General features: G+C 52.0%; 1 protein-coding gene across 1 annotated transcript; it reads left to right on the top strand.

The window, feature by feature from the left end:
• Positions 1-6,330: 6,330 nt before the first annotated feature.
• Positions 6,331-7,986, top strand: LOC119312595 (GEM-like protein 5). Its single transcript, XM_037588330.1, has 2 exons — positions 6,331-7,115; positions 7,208-7,986. The coding sequence occupies exons 1-2, from the start codon at positions 6,488-6,490 to the stop codon at positions 7,708-7,710; spliced, it is 1,131 nt and encodes a 376-aa protein (XP_037444227.1). The 5' UTR covers positions 6,331-6,487; the 3' UTR covers positions 7,711-7,986.
• The last annotated feature ends 9,354 nt before the right edge of the window (positions 7,987-17,340 follow it).

The raw sequence follows: 17,340 nt of genomic DNA, 5'->3' as shown, positions 1-17,340 counted from the left end.
AATAGTGCAGAGGACCTAAATCCTTAATGGCAAACTCAGCATGAAGACAATCAGTGAGCTGTCGAATAAGAGCAGGCGAGCATGCTGTCAAGATGATGTCGTCAACATAGAGCAGTAGGTAGGCAGTAGCATCACCCTGGTGGTAGACAAACAGTGAAGCATCGGAGCGAGTGGAGCGGAAGCCAAGTTGAGTAAGGAATGCTGCGATGCGCTGGTACCAGGCGCGAGGAGCTTGCTTGAGTCCGCACAAAGACCGAGAGAGCAAACACACATGATCCGGAGAAGACTCATCAACAAATCCAGTCGGCTGCTCACAGAACACCTGTTCCTCAAGGTGACCATGAAGAAAAGCATTGGAAACATCCATCTGGTGCACAGGCCATGAGCGAGAAACCGCTAGCTGAAGAACAGTCCGAATCGTGCCGGGTTTGACAACCGGGGCGAAAGTGTCGGTGAAGTCAACACCTGCTCGTTGACGAAAACCCCGTACGACCCAACGAGCCTTGTGTCGGTCGAGAGTACCATCCGGATGAAACTCGTGCTTGAACACCCACTTCCCGGTAATGACGTTGGCATGAGGAGGACGGGGGACGAGCTGCCAAGTGTGATTGTGTTGCAATGCATCAAACTCCTCCTTCATCGCGGCGAACCACATGGGGTCGCGAAGCGCGGAACGGGCGGAGGTCGGCAAGGGTGATGGCGACGAGGAAGAAGTCGAAGCCACACAGGTGTACACGTCCGGAGGGTAGCGAGTGCTTGGCCGATGGACGCCCAGCCGCGACCGCGTGGTAGGGCCAGCGGGTGGTGGCACAACAGCCGCTACCGATGATGGCGCCGAGCCTGGTTGTGAAGAGGCCGGGGCAGAAGATGACGAGTCCGGCGAGCGAGCCGACCCAGTGGCCGGTGAAGCCGGGGAGGCCGGGGAGACCGGCTCAGAAGCCGGCGCGAGGCCTGGCGACGAAGCAGCCGGAGAGGCCGGCACGGGGCTTGGCGACGAAGCAGCCGGAGAGGCCGGCATGGAGGCCGGCTCGAAGGCCGGTGCGGAGGCCGGCTCGGAGGCCCGGGAGGCTGGTGAAGCAGCGGGCAGGAGCTGGAGTGCCGCGCGTCCAGGGGGCGCCCTATGCCGGTTGGTAAAACCAAGGCGGACAGGGTCGGCCAAAGAGGGACCGGGCGCCGATGAAGAAGCCTCCTGCTATTCCTGTTTAAAAGGAAAAGACAACTCGTCGAAATAAACATGTCGGGATGTGATGACACGATGGGAAACCGGGTCATAGCATCTATAGCCCTTGGTGTTAGCTGGGTAACCGAGGAAGACACACGGAAGGGAACGAGGAGCAAGTTTATGAGGAGTGGTGGCGACAATACTAGGGTAACAGAGACAACCAAATATACGAGGACCGTCGTATGAAGGAGGAGACCCGAAGAGAAGGTGGTGAGGTGTAAAGTTCCACCGGGTGCGACATGGACGAAGGTTAATGAGGAGGGTGGCAGTAGCGAGAGCGTCAGGCCAGAAGCGGGGTGGCATGTAGGCGTGGAAGAGGAGGGTGCGGACGCAATCGTTAAGAGTGCGAAGAATGCGTTCTGCCCGATCGTTCTGCTGTGAAGTGTATGGACAGGTAAGACGAAAAACAGTGCCATGTGTGGAGAGAAGATTGCAGATGGTAGTGTTGTCAAATTCTTTCCCATTGTCAGTTTGCAAAGCTAGAATAGGACGACCGAATTGTGTGGCTACGTAAGAGTAGAAGGCCGTAAGAGTGGCAGCAACGTCGGACTTCTTACGTAATGGAAAGGTCCACACAAAGTGAGAAAAGTCATCCAAGATAACAAGATAATATGAAAAACCAGTGTTACTAGCAACAGGAGAGGTCCAAACATCACTATGGATTAACTCGAAAGGTAACGACGCAACTGTGGATGAAGTACTAAAGGGAAGGCGAACATGTTTGCCCAGACGGCATGCGTGACAAGAGTGCGCATCCGTTTTATTATATGTAAAAGAAAAATCCCTAATAATATGACGAAGAGCGGTGGAGCTAGGATGACCGAGACGGGCGTGCTAGAGATCAACGTCGGCGGAAAGTGCAACTGGTCCAGCGGGTGAAGATGATGGAGGCTGGACGGAGTATGTATCGCCGGGACTGTCACAGCGGTGAAGAACCATCCGGGTGAGGGCGTCCTTAACAGAAAAACCAACTTCGTCAAATTCCACAGTTACAGAGTTATCACGAGAAAGTTTACGAACACAAACTAGATTCTGAATAAGCTCGGGAGACACAAGAACATTATTGAAATAAAGTGGTCGAGAGTTTGAGGGAAAACTTGTGGAACCAATATGAGTGATAGGAAGACCAGCACCATTACCAACAATGATACAAGAAGAAGTGTGAATAGGAGACACGGAGGAGAGGTTACCCGGGTAAGCGGCCATGTGCGAAGATGCACCGGTGTCCATGAACCAATCACCACCGCCGGAATAAGCCCCGGTCGGAGGCTGTTGATGAAGTGCAGCAAGCAGGGCTGGATCATAAGAGGCCGGCGCAGGGTAGCCCGAGTAGCCGGTCACGCCATTGCTAGCAGGTGGCTCGCCATAGCCAACTGGAGCAGGAGCGTAGTAGGTTGATGGAGCGACCGGACCGGTTTGCTGACCGGCGAAGAAGGCATGATGCCCGGAAGGACCGGGCCCGAGGAGGCTCGGAGCGGGGGGGCGGGGCACGGGCATAGTGTAGGCGTGCACAACCCCGGTCCAGGGGTTGTGGCCACCCCCCAAGGTGGCGGCGGCTGCTGCTGGACGGGCCCGGCGCGCGGCTGTTGCTGCTGCTGTTGGCCTTTGCCGCGGTCACGGCGCCTCTGGCGCGGCTGCTGTTGCTGTGGCTGCTGCGGCAAGTGTTGTTGAAGAGCCGCAGGAGCAGCAGGGACCGGAGGCCGCTGCTGGTACGGGGCGCCGTAGGCGCTGTTCTGCGCTGGAGTAGCCGGTGGCCGGGGCGCCTGAAACGGCGTTGGGAAGCCGGGGGGGGGGCACCCGAGGGCGGAGGGCCACCGGTGAGTAGCCGGCGGCGAAGGCGGTGTGAACGGCACGGGAGCGAAGATGCTTCAACCGGCGTTCCTCGAGACGAAGATAAGCCACCGCCCGCTCGTAGGTAGGGTTCGCCATGAGGGTGAGGTTGGAGGCAGCGTTGCCGAGATCCTCATTGAGGCCGGCGGTGAGGGTGGAGAGGAGCAACTCATCGCCCACCTTGAAGCCGATGTCATTGAGCTCGTCGGAGAGGGTCTTGAGACGCATGAGTAGTCGTCGACGGAGGAGTCGTTTTGATGACACCCGAAGAACTCCTGCTGCAGGAAGACGATCCGTTGGAGCTTGTTGTCGGTGAAGAGACCAACGATCTTGTTCCACACCGTGCATGCATCGTCCCTGTCGCGAACGACAGTGTGGAAGATGTCTTTGGACACGGTGAGGAAGAGCCACCGGATGATGGTGGCGTCGATCGCCAGCCAGTCGACGTCGCGGTTGAGGACGAAGAGGTTGGCGGTGCCGTCGATGTGGTCCTGTAGATTATACTCACGAAAGAGGAGATTGAAGTATGTCTTCCAAGCATAGAAATTCGCCTCTTTGTGGGAGAGGATCACCGGGACGCGACGTTCGATGGGAACATCACGGATGTAGGCGGGATCGGGAAGAGTGGCGGTGGAGGAGCCGGAGGAGGAGTCGAAGGGGTTCGGCGGCTTCACCACGGGAGGGGTGGAGGCGGCGGACCGGTCGGAGACCAGGTTGGAACCCGACATGGCTAGGGTTAGGTGCGGCTAGGGTTAGGCCGCGGCCGGGGCGGGTTTTTAGGGTTTCGGGTAGATGGGAGGGGGAAGGCAGCGGGTAGCGAGGGTTTAGGGTTTTGGGAGAGTGCGGCTAGCGGCGAGGAGGCGGGTGGCTAGCGGCAGCTTGGGAGGGATCGCGAGTGGGGCGGCGGCAGGGAGCCAGCGGCGCGAGGGGAGGAGCTACGGCGGCGGCGAGGGCTCGGCGACGCGGGCGTAGGCAGGGAAGCGGCGGCGGCTGGGAGGCGACGACGACGCGCTAAGGGAGGAGGGATCGGACTAAGGCTGATACCATGTAGAGAATTATGCAACTCACGATATATTGATCGGGTGCAATATGCACGTATATATAAGTACAAAGGGTAGCCACGTCCTCGACTATACATGAAAGGAGGAGGGCTTGTTGTACAAGAAATACACATATGTTATCTACATCTCAACAGTAAGCACAAAATCAACACATTAGGGTGGTTCTGGCCCTGCTGGCCGCCCCCGCCTCCGCCATGGCCCTAGAACTACAACCATTGTTCGAGCACACAAGTTAAATTACACATGCATGTAGAAATATATTGTTAGGTGCGACTATAGTTCGACTAAGATTTACTAAATCTCACTTGACTGGGGTCATTCTAATAATTGATCAGACATACATCTGTCAATCGCATACATATATGAGTTTTTTTCCCGTAAAGCTGGTTTATGATGCATTTCTTGTAGGCTGGTCTTTTTTTCTGTTGTCTATGCTGGTATTTGAGTCGCGCCACAAGATAGACCTAACACAATGGCTTTTGTTTCTTTTTGTCTTTTGGGCTGGGCATACCACTATATGTGTTATGCTTTGTCTTTTTTGGTTGGGCTCTTTTCGCCTAGACTGTGTCATTTTTATATATTTTCTTTTTAAAACAGAAAAAAAGGCTATGTCTTATCTTTTTTTTTCTGGAAACATAGTATAAACGTATACGCTCATATATGCATGCGGATCTTTTTCTTTTTTAGAAACAAAAACTAAGTTTAACTTCTACTTTGTTGCTTTTTCGATGAATACTCCGTCTTTACACAAACATAAGTCATTTTACCATTGAATGCAGTTTAATTTAAAGCTACAAAAGTGTTAAACATTCGTCTAAAGATTGAGTATGTATGAAGGCATACGCTCGTCTAGAGTTTTATCGCTAGTGACATGGCACCAGCAGCGAGGGAGGGAAGAGGGGCAGATTCCCCCTTTTCTTTAGAGAAAAGTCCACTTTTCATCCCTTAATTCTTTTCTTTGCTCATTTTTGGTCCCTCAATTCTAAAACCGAACAGATTGCACCATGAACTCTTGAAACCAGCCATTTTTCGTCCCTGCAGAGTTTCGCTGCCGAGTCAACTTGGTTTTGACCACAAGATGAACAGTGCACAGATGAGCAGTAAAATACAAAAATAGCAAAAAAAAAACTGAATTTTTTTTACGTCGTAGATAATCAGCTGCACAAGGTGCTTGCCAATTTTTGTCATGTTTGGACGTTTGAGGAGCTCACGGCCAAAAAACAAAACTAAATGTACTCCATGATGAACAGTAAATTTAAAAAATAGCAAAAAAAACAGAAATTTATTTATGTCAAAGATTCTCAGGTGCGCAAGGTGCATGCAATTATTCGTGCTAAAATGACATCCGAGGATTTGAAAACCACCCGAAGCGGCGCGCACACGTATGCTATTTTTTTTTTGCCACGAGCTCCTCAGATGTCATTTCAACACGAAAATTTGCACACGCCTTGCGCACCTGAGAATCTTTGATGGCAAAAAATTCAGATTTTTTTGCTATTCTTTTGAATTTACTGTTCATCACCGAGTACATGTAGTTTTTTTTTTTTTTTGCCGCGAGCTCTTCAAACATCCAAACATGACAAAAATTGGCACGCACCTTACGGACCTAAGTATCTTCGACGTAAAAGAAATTCAGATTTTTTTGTTTGTTTTTGCTAAAAATCTTCACTTTTACTGTTCATCCATGCACTATTCACCCCATGGGCCAAACAGGATTGATTTAGCGGCGAAATCCCGCAGGATAAAAAAGTGGCTGGTTGTGAGAGTTTGTGATGCAATCTATACGGTTTTAGAGTTGAGGAACTAAAAGAGAGCAAACCGAAGAATTGAGGGACAAAAAATGAACTTTTCTCCTTTCTTAATGAGGGGAAGACAAAATAAATTTGAAAAGGTACTGTACATTTTTTTTAAATAGGAAATCGAGAAGTTGATGGCCCAAGCCAACTCAGCAACGAGATGATGTCAGAGCACACCTGTCGTGCGTCGCCCGATCCAAGGTGTTTTGACTGTTCCAAGAGAATTTTCCTTTTCGCTGCGAAGAAGCGGCGCGAGGACACGTTGTGGCCGCGGCTAAGCCTCCGCTCTCCACGTACTCCCTCCTCCCGAAGGCTACCGCCTACCCTACCATGCCAAAGCTGGAAGGTCCTTGCTCATGAAGCAGACGACACGCAGCTTCGTGGCGCCCCTCGTCGTCTCCCCGGCCGACATGCCACCGCCCGGCCTATAAAACACAGTCCCTCCCTTATCCACCTCAACATCAAAATCAATCGTCTCACACTTGCGGTTCCAAATCAACCACCGCCACCATCACCTTCCTGCTCCCCGAGCCCACGCCCCCCCTGCCCCGCAGCACCAGCACCACCAGCTAGCAGCCATGGACGGCAAGGGCTACACCACACCGCCCACCGCCCCCGCGGCGCAGGCCGAGGCCGGGGCGCCGCCGCACTCCTACCCCCCGACGCAGCACGGCAACGACGCCGCGGCGCCACAGCCGGGATCGCAGGTTTCCTATCCCTCGATGGAACACGCCATGGACGGTCTGGACGCCACCGCGCCACAGCCGGGCGCGCCGCCGCACCCGTCCTCCCCCCTGACGCAGCAGGCCATGGAGATGGAGGGCAAGTACGCCGCCCCGCAGCCGGGCACGGGAGCGCCGCCGCCATCGTCCTCCCCACTGGCGCAGCAATCCATGGACGGCAAGGACGCCGCCCCGGCACCGCCCGCGGACGCCGAGTCGGCGAAATGGGGCACGCGGCAGATGGGCCCGCCGGCGGCCCCGGGGGCGCACCCGGAGAACCAGCAGGCGGCGCAGTGGACGGCCTCGCGCGGCGACCAGGAGCTGCCGCCGTACGTCATCATGGGGGGGCCGGAGCCGGCGCCGGCGGCATCCGCGCGGCGGACGGACAAGGAGACCAAGGACAGCCCCATGGAGCACATCCTCGACTTCTTCAACGTATGGAGCCGCAAGGCCGAGGAGCTCTCCTCCAACATCTGGCTCAACCGTAAGCACAAGCCCATCCAACAAATCCAACCTTCATCAAGATGATACTCCGCTTCTGCTCTGCTCACACCGTTTTCTTCTTTGTTCTTGCAGTCAAGACGGCGCCATCCATGTCGGACGCGGCCATGGGGAAGCTGAGCCTGGGCGCCAAGGCGATCACGGGGGGCGGCTTCGAGAAGCTGTACAAGCAGACCTTCGCCTCCGGCCCCGACGAGCACGTGAAGAAGACGTTCGCCTGCTACCTGTCCACGGCCACGGGGCCCGTCGCCGGCACGCTCTACCTCACCAACCTGAACGTCGCCTTCTGCAGCGACCGCCCGCTCTCATTCACCGCGCCGTCGGGCCAGACCGCATGGAGCTACTACAAGATCGTGATCCCGCTGGCCAAGCTCGCCGCCGTCGAGCCCGTCACGGCCAAGGAGAGCCCGCCGGAGAAGTACATCCACATCGTCACCGTGGACTCGCACGACTTCTGGTTCATGGGCTTCGTCAGCTACGACAAGGCCGTGCGCCACCTGGGCGGGGCCGTCTCGTCGTCGCAGCACCACGGCGCCGCTCCCACCGCGGCGCCGGCGCCGGCACCCACCTACGAGTGATTGGCTGATTGCCGTCGTGTCCCTGCCCGCGGCTCTCTGCTTTTCATTGCCGTGTGTGTGCTCTGTTTTTCGGGCGGATCTGTTTAGTGAGTGCTCTCGTGTGTAGTGGATTTCCGTGTGGTTATGTACTGTTGTCTATACGCTTTTGTCGAAATTTAACGTTATCTTCTTGATTCCTTTAAAAAATATTGTCCTCCACCTCTTGCCCGATGTATATTTGTGTTCTTCGGAGTTGGACAATGTATTTGAAATTTGAGCATGTTTGCTAGTTATCCATTCTATGTTGTCAGGTTTCTAGCATGTCGCCTCTAATCCACAGTTACTTATGGCTTGCCGATCTATCTCCTGGGGGCTTGAGAACCATTGAGGCCTTGTTCGGTTAGGCAGGGTTTGGAGTGGTTTGGAAGGGATTGGAGGGGATTAAATCCCTTGCAAGTCAAAATCCTTGTCAACCTCTCCAATCCCCTCCAATCCCTATGGCGAGGGGATTAAACGAACAGGGCCTGAGGGGGAATCAGAAAACGCTTTGAGAGAGGGATAAGGCGATTGACCGCTAACCCTAGCCACCCTCCGCCGTCTCCCCCTCCCGGTGCCGACGGAGGTGGCCTCGGGAAGTCTTGGAGCCGGAGGTCTGTTGTGGTAGGCGGAACGTCAGGTCCACGGGAAAGACAGCGCGATGCAACTGGCATCAGCGTCTTTTGTTCGATGGCGGCGTCCGAAGGAATCCAACACGACGATCTTCAACGGCGGCCCGACATGGCTAGGCCACCAGAGAAGATGGCGTTGATGCATCGGCCTCAGATTTGGACATGGCGTGTAGAGGCATGGATACGTCAGATTCAGACATAGCGTGTAGAGGCACGGGCAATTTGTCTCAAATTTTCCTTTAAGGAGTCTTGGGGTTCGGTTTGGGACTGTGTGGCTACGACGCTGTCCTGGTGTAGGAATAATGCCTTCATCACACTATTCCTATCTTATTGCTGAACTTTTCATTGGCGGAGGGTGTGTGAAAATGTGTCTCCGGCAAGTTTTTTGGGATTAGTCGGTTTAGATTTTCGGTGGATCCGCCTAAGTTCGACCGGCTCTCATGGTCTTCCGAGTGGCCTTTGTTAACGTTCCGAGTGGCCTTTGTTAACGTTCTCCTTTTACAGGCCGTTGTTTTGATCGGTATCGACGACTTCCTGGCCACTCTACAATCTTCTGGGCTAAGAAAGTTAGGCAGCATCGATCTATACACACGGCGTATTGTCGGTGGATGCGTAGGAAGAAGACTTCAACATCCTCAAGACTTTGATTGTAATTTTATTTTTCTATAAAAATGTGTTCGTAAGGATATGTGGATCTTAATATATGGCCTTAGGCCTTTTCAAAGAAAAAACATTAAAGTGGGAGTCTACTTGCAATTTGATATATAAACGTTTTGCATGTGAAGACATAAATGTTCTGTTCAATTCTTATGTATTCCTCGATAAAGTAGTTAAGTTATGTTGTTAGGTTTAACTAGCACAATGTTCGTTGTTTGCTATGAAAAAAATGTTTTCTTTTCCCTCTCGTAATGCGACTAGGGAAAGCCTTCCCCCCCTTGATCTTCACAGGCGAGCCTCTGGCGGCCGGTGACGCGGAGGGGATTTCTGGTGCCTCGGATTCGGCTAGTAGATAGGTAGGGTTTCAATCCTTGCAGGGGCGGTGTTTTTGGACGGATGGTGGCGGTTCTTCTTCGAGTCAGTCTCCCAGGCTCCGATCCTCCTCTAGTTCGTTCGTTGAGACGGATTAGACGGATCTCTGGCGTAGATTCGTGCCAGCTCCTCGTGGTGGTGAGGTTAGGGTTTCTCGTCGTCCATACGCAACGGCGGTATTTGGTGTCAGGTTCTTCAGATCAATTTAAAGATTCAATGACAACGAATATGGCTCCAGGGCGTTGGTCCTTAGGGACACGTGCATGAAGACTTCTCGTTTGTCATCGATAAGGTCAGGCCGGCTCCGGCATGGGAGCGACGATAGCGGTGCGTCGGCGGCTTATTCTGATGGCGGCAATGGTCGTTTGGTGTTCCAAGACCCTGATGTAATTTTTATTATATTTGAGGTGTATTGTACTTCCAGTAAACTTTTATAATAGATCCGATATTTTTTGCAAAAGAAAAAAGACAAGGTAGGGTCGTGGAACGCCATTCGTGTCCAACAAGAAGAGGAGCGTTGCATAAAGATTGTACGCCTTCTGCCTAATGTAATAGAGAGAAGGGGATAAAAGCTTATATATAACTGAGGCTAACAAATATAAGTGCATTTCATTTCGACTTCATCTTTCAATTTTCTACACTAATAAATTTGCTTTTGTAAAAATACCACAACCTCTTGTGTGAACAACTTGACATCATCAATCTTGTATACTACTCCCTCCGTCCGGAAATACTTGTCATCAAAATAGATAAAAGGGGATGTATCTAGATCTATATTAGTTTTAGATACACCCCTTTTTATCCATTTTGATGACAAGTTTTTCCGAACGAAGGGAGTACAACCTGAAATATGCAAAAGCTTAGGCTGTGTTTGGTAGCAAAGTAAAGTAAAAAAGAGAGTATTAAAAAACTGCAGTATTTTAGCCCGTTGGTGTAAGATACCACGGTTTTCACATATCAAACTATTTTGAAGTATTGATAATACATTGACCTATTTGGCTAGTGCCGTATGCAGCAATGTAAAATTGGTTTTAGCTAGCTTTGACGTTTCAGTCAACCAATCAGCCATGCATGTTTACCATCCGCATGAACAAACTGAACAACACCGTACGGCCATCACATGGCTTGTAGCTTACCATGGAGGACGCTCTGCAACACGAAGTAGACGACGACGAACGACGAGATGGCTTGGCCTTCTTCCGCGTCACCGTCGAGTCATGGTGGAGCTGCACCGCGATACGGCGTTGCTGGAGGTGCACCATGGGCGAAGCTGTGCGACTGCGGCACGGCCTGGCCTTCATGCAATTCACCGTCAAGGGGCCCTAGAAGCTGACCGTGAACTGCAACCGTGTGACCAAGATAGCGTTCCGTGTTCACACTGTTGTTCTTTCCCTTGATGTCTCTTGGTTTGTCCATGTCCGACAAAGAAGATCTCCAGAGACGACGGGACGACGGCGGCGTGAAGCAAAGAAGATAAGGGCACCCGTTTCTTTCACGTGCTCAGTTTAAAAAAAAAAGAGGTCTGGGGTTCTTTTTTTTTTTAAAACAGAGAAAATACTATGGTTTTGGGAATACTGTAGTATTAATACTGCAGTTTTTGTAGGTAACCAAACACCTCATAGTAATTAAAACTTTAGTATTCAGAAAAACTGCAGTATTGTCAGAATACTTTAAAAATACTTTGCTATCAAACGGGGCCTTACTTGTAAACTGGTGGTTTCTATTAAATGAAATCGAAGGGAAGCTCTCTTTGTCAATAGTTTCAAGAGCTAATGTGTGTAGCGAGTGTACATGTGCTATTTTCTCACCGCCTCTTGATATATTCAGAGGTTGCAGGTGCCATACCGAGAGGAAGATACGGAGAAGTATCAAGTGCACCCAATCATTTGATGGTACCAATGCACCCGGTTTAAAAATATCATATCTGCAAATGTTGGATCTGAAAAGTAGATAATAGGTTGTAGTACTAGTAACAAGAATCGACGAAAGAAACACACAAGAATCTACCATACCATAAAATTTCAGATGCAAATTCGGAATATGTTGTGATTTGTCCTTTTTCTTGTTCTAGATATGTATTTTTATTTTGAATTTAATTGGGTCTAATATTTTATACCATGATAATACATATATAGTGCACTTACATCCTCATAGAACTTTGTATTTTTTCAATGATTTGTATCTAGTGCATCGGAGCAATCAGTGCTACCGTTGTACTCAATGTACATAACATAACCTGCTAGAACCAGCCATGAAGGCTTTATACCTAAATAAAGAACGGCTAAAAAAACATGCCAAAAAAGAAAGCTACTTCCTCCATCTCATAATATAAGAGCGTTTTTTTACAGCAGTGTACTGTCAAAAACGCTCTTATATTATGGGACGGAGGAGTAGTTTCTCAAGAAAATAAACTGCAACTAGGAATGTTATGACGAGTGAGTTCGACCATGCCCTGAGAGAGGTGTTGATGCTTGCCTGCAGACTGCAGTTTGAGTTAGCTCAGCATGCACGTACGTCATGTTTTCATTCTTGTCGCCGCACTGCAAGGAACATGGCATGGTGGAAGTCTTGTCTTTCTTCTTCGCCGTCCCAAGACGATGGCGGCGTTGCCAAGGTCAGAGGCGAGAGCAGGCTGGGGCGATAACCCCCGACAATGTTCCACTTGCAGTTCGAGGGCGTTGGCGGCAGCTGGAGTCGCCGGTCACATTGAGGACAATCAGCTTCCGGGGATGGTTCCAGCGAGCGTCCTTTAGTGTCGTGCATGAACAAGGCGTCTCCATGTCTGAAGCACATCGTCCCATCGTAGAACCATGCGCTCGTCTTCATGATGACGCTAGAGGCGTCGTGGACGTAGAAGCTGTAGCGCAGATCCCACCACAGCTTGCTGTCATCGCCCTCGACCCACTGGTCCGGCGGTGGCAGTGACATGACCCAGAACTGGAATTTCCGGCGAACAGTTTTCACGGCGAGGCACAGCCGCCCGCTCATTCGAAGGCGTTCACCTGCGGATCGCAGGCTGGGTTGAACTCCTCCTCGATCCAGATCGGGAGACGGCAAGTACGGTGTGCCTCGGTAGCAACGTCAACCACCAGCATCTCGTCAGGGTTGCGACACTCCCGGGGATGTACGGCTGCTGGTCACCAGGTACAGACTCCCATCAACAAGCACCGGCGGCAAGGTGCGCCTCAGGGGCGTCCGGGAAGTGTACGATTGCCGACGCCAAGCGCCGCCGCCGCCGCCGCCGCCTAAGAGCATCTCCAACAGGCGCGCTAAACTAGCGCCGCGTCGCAAATAAGTCCGTTTTAGCGCGCGCGCAACACGGCGGGTCGCTCCAGCGGGCGCGAAAAAACGGCGCGCGTTTTAACGAGTTGGGCGCGCTGTCGGAACCACTGCCCCGCGCGGTGTATTTCGGGCGCCCGCTACAGCGCGCGGCACACTCGAGCGCTCGCGCCCGCACTTCCTCTCCCACTTCCACCCCCATCCGGCCGCGCCGCCGCCGCCCCCCGCGCCCCCCGGCGACCGTTCAGGCGCTTCCCCGGCCTATCCCCGCGTGCCCGCGCTTCCGCCCCATCCCCTCCTAGTCCCGCCGGCGCTCGCGCGCCTCCATCGTCCGAGGAACAGCGCCCGAGCGCTCGCTGCCGCGCCGCGCCCGCAAGGTGTTTGACAAAACGCCTATAAGGTATGTATTGCTCAAACTTCATGAATTTGGTGCATGTTTTGAATTGTAGTTTTTATAGTATAGTATTGAACATTGTAGATGAGTTCGTCGTATGATTCTTCCGAAGAAGAATTTGATATGGAAGAGGAGGAGGATCTTGCAATGATCCTAGCTATGCATATCAATAAAAAACCGAAGCACGGTGGTTCGGTTATGGGTCGGGAGAAAATTTGGAGAGATAGGATTGATGCCCATAACAGATTGATGAAGAACTATTTCGTGAAGAAACCCACATACCCGGAGTCGTATTTTCGTCGGCGGTTTAGGATGAGCACCGACTTGTTCAGGCGCATTGCAGAGAAACTAGCGAGCCATGACCGGTTTTTCCAGCAAAGGAGAAATGCCGCCGGAGAGCTCGGGCATAGCACCTTTCTGAAGGTGACAGCCGCTTTGCGTATGTTGGCATACGGTATCCCGGCTGATCTAGTTGATGATCACTTGGCTATGGGTGAGAGCCAAGCCATCATGTGTGTCAAGCGCTTTGAAGTAGGAATTGTGCAAGTGTTTGGCGAGGAGTATTTGAGATCTTCCACTGCTGAAGACGCCGCAAGGCTATTGGCGATGAACAAAGCGCGCGACTTTCTTGGCATGCTTGGCTCAATAGATTGCATGCATTGGAGTTGCAGAACTGTCCAAAGGCATGGCATGGGCAATTCCACGGCCAAAAAAAGGGTTTCACTATAATCCTTGAAGCGGTGGCCGATCAGGAGACTTGGATTTGGCATGCATTCTTTGGAATGCCTGGATCTTTGAATGACATCAATGTTGTCAACCGGTCACCACTGATGAATAAGATTACAAACGGTGAGTTGCCACCTGTGCAGTTTGTAGCAAATGGCCGTACGTACAACTATGGCTATTATCTAGCGGATGGCATCTATCCAAAGTGACAAACCTTCGTGAAGCCGTTGAAAAAGCCGGAAGGTAAGAAAAATCTTGATTTCCATAATGCTCAGGCGGCGGCTAGAAAAGATGTGGAGAGAGCATTTGGGATTTTGCAAGCCCAATTTGCTATTGTGAGAGGACCGACTAGATTTTGGGATCAAAAAATACTTTGGTACATCATGCACGCTTGTGTGATCATGCACAACATGATCATCGAGAATGAGCGTGGCCAAGATTTAGACTACTCACAGTATGAGCTCTTGGGACATCCCGTGCGAGTGCGACGGAGGGCTGAAAGGGTAGCCCGTTTTATTGCCTCCTATCATGCCATTCGGCGTCCCGCAACGCACAATGAACTTCAGAATGATCTGATTGAAGAGTGGTGGGCATGACATGGACGACAAAGAGCATGATGATTTCTGCATTCGACATTGTATTAGTCCTTGGCAAGCTTCCGGTCGTGATCTACAAGTGGTATGTAGATGCAAACTCTCTCCCTTGACTCGTTGCTTAGATGAACTCATAGATGGATCTTGGTGAAACCGTAGGAAACATTTTAATTTTCTGCAACGTTCCCCAACAAGGAGGTCATCTCCCGATTGATCACAGGGCGCTGGTGGTGGCGATCTCATTTGCCAACGCCTTGATCTTGCGCCTGGGTTTGAGACGAGAAGGTGGCATGGATCACTGCCCATCCTTCAGCCGGTGTTTGGACAGTCACCACCTGAGCAAGAACTTCACGGGAAAGTGATGCCATCAGATAACCTTGTACCTGTTGCTACTGGGCGTACCAGATCATGCGGGCATAGTTCACGACCTGCTCCTCCTTCCCATCGTTGGTGATGGTGAGGGTGGCAGGCGGCGCCGGGCTTGCAGCGTCGAGGAAGTGCGCCATCTGCGCTCCCTTGATCTGAGGGAGATTGATGGCCTTCCAGAGGAGGAAGTTGGTCCTTGTCAACTTCTCTGTTGGTGGAGAGCCGAGAGAGGTGTCGCTGCTGGTTGATGATGAAGACGCGAAGGTGGAGTGGGAGGACTGGGTAACTAGGGCACCCATGGTGCCAGCGACGGTGGATGGATCGGTGGAAGCAGCGGTGCCCGTCATGGTTTCTTGCAGGTTCTCTCGATGTCTCTCTCTCTGTATACGCTAGATTGGTTTTCTCTCGTGGAAGCTAGATGCGAGAGGAAGAGCCTCTGATTACCATGTAAGATTGAAGCGTATCTACCCCATAGGGCCGCGTGTGGTTTATATTGATCGATGGCATAAGCCTGCCGTGGCGTACGAGGAAGGGACGATCGCTAGGATACGTCCAGATACATGAGGATAGCGAGAAAGAGTTTAAACAGAGATACAGAACGAGTCCTATCTCTATTTTGTCTAACACACCGGAGCTGCAGAAGGCGTGCATTTCCGTCTAGTAATAAATCCGAAACCAAACGTCTACACGATAGTATGATTGGAAGGGACAGACAATTCTTCATCAGCTCTACCAATAAATAATGGCACAGCAAAAAAGTATATAAAAATGCAGCCAACTTCTCAAAATAGAATGAAATAGGTAATAGTAATACAACTAGGGATACTATGGCGAATTCGACCCTACCATGAGAGTGGCGTTGATGCTTGCCTGCAGATTTGAGTTAACTTGGCATATACGTTTGTGATGTTTTCGTTGGTGACGTCGCAGTGTAAGGAACATGGCATGCTCAAACTCTTTTCTTTCTTCCTCGTCGTCCCAAGACCATGGCGGTGTTGCCAAGGTAAGAGGCGAGAGCAGGCTGGGGCGATAACCCCCGACAATGTTCCACTTGCAGTTGGGCGGCGTTGGCGGCAGCTTGAGTCGCTGGTCACATTGAGGACAATCAGCGTCTTGAGACGGCTCCGGCGAGCGTCCTGTCGTGCTGTGCTTGAACAAGACATCCCTGTGAGTGAAGCACAGCGCCCCATCGTCGAACCATGCGCCCGTCGAGGTATTGAAGCAATACGAGTCACGATAGGAGTCGTCGATGTAGAAGCTGTAGCGCAAATCCCAGCACAATTTGCTATCGTCGCCCTCCACCCACTCGAAATCACTATGCACACGACACCTTGGCGGACGATGCCTGCACGAAGCTGTGATCGATGGCACTAACCCATGAAGCCAAAGTGATGGACGGCTGCTAACATGTGTCGTGCATGAATCGGCTGCCAAGATGTCGTCTGTGTAGCATTGCTCCCACCCACTGGCCCGGCGGTGACATGACCCAGAACTGGAGCTTACAGCGAGGGTCGTACAAGTTCACGGCGAGGCACAGCCGCCCGCTCATCTCAAAGGTGTACACCATCGGATCCATGTTCTGGGGGTACGCGTCGGCCCTGACCGGGAGAAGGCACGTGCGTTGCACCTCGGTCGCCACGTCGACCACCAGCATCCCGTCAAGGTTCTGATGCTGTACGAACAGGCGTATTCGACCGGCGAACACTAGGCGCCGGCGCACCGGCTGAAAGTTTCGGCCGGTCCCGCCCCAGCCGTTTGATGCGAGCCGCTTGGTCAATGGATCTAGGCAAAAAAAGAAAACGATTCGCCCACGTCCTCTTCTTCCTCGGGCTGGATCTGCAACTCCCGCTCAAGATCCTCGTCGCCGCGCCTGCAGTCCCCTCCAGTGGCCGTCCTCATCGCCGGCAGTCCTTGTGGTCGGGCCCCACCCTCGCCAGCCGTCCTCGTGGTCGGTCCCCACCCTCGCTGACCGTTCTCGCCGTTGAATGGATGTAGTCCAAAACTACCTCAATCCATGCAATAGCTGCGTCTGCGGTTGCAGCTCCACCGGCGACGGTTATAGCTCCCCTCCGGTGGTAGCTCCATCGCCGCCCCTCGCCGCTCGTTGCACGAAATTGCGTCGGCGACGACCACCAGTCAATCAACGCCATTGAATAGATGTAGCAAAAAACTTCACCGGTAGTAGCAAAAATAAACTACGGATGCAGCAAAAATCAAACACCGTCGCCGTCTTCACGAGGTCGCAGCTCTGCCTTACATGGATGTAGCAAAAACTTCAGCGGTAGTAGCAAAAATCTACTACGGTTGCAGCAGAAATCGTCGTTGTCATCGTCGCGAGGTCGCAGCTCCACCTGATGGATGTAGCAAAAAACTTCGCTAGTAGTAACAAAATCCAAGTACGGTTGCAGCTTCTCTTTGCTGCGCAATTCCATTGAAGCTTTTCTGTCTATGGTTGAAACTTTTTTCAACAGCTGTTGAAGCTATTCTAGGTGACGGTTGCAACACTAGTATACGCGAGTGCATCCAGCCATGGCGACAGGCAGCCATGGCAGCCGGCAAGGGGGTGCCTGGACGCCGGCGATGGAGGTCGTGGTCC

Source organism: Triticum dicoccoides, chromosome 5B, assembly GCF_002162155.2.
Source record: "Triticum dicoccoides isolate Atlit2015 ecotype Zavitan chromosome 5B, WEW_v2.0, whole genome shotgun sequence".
Taxonomy (NCBI): Eukaryota; Viridiplantae; Streptophyta; class Magnoliopsida; order Poales; family Poaceae; genus Triticum; species Triticum dicoccoides.
This window is presented reverse-complemented; position numbering and strand designations above follow the sequence as displayed.

What these genes read in the sequence shown, in the direction of transcription:
- LOC119312595 (XM_037588330.1), top strand. Translation starts at nt 6,488, where the DNA reads ATGGACGGCAAGGGCTACACCACACCGCCCACCGCCCCCGCGGCGCAG. An exon ending in CTCCAACATCTGGCTCAACC is followed by an intron (nt 7,116 to 7,207) that starts GTAAGCACAAGC and finishes TTGTTCTTGCAG; the next exon opens with TCAAGACGGCGCCATCCATG.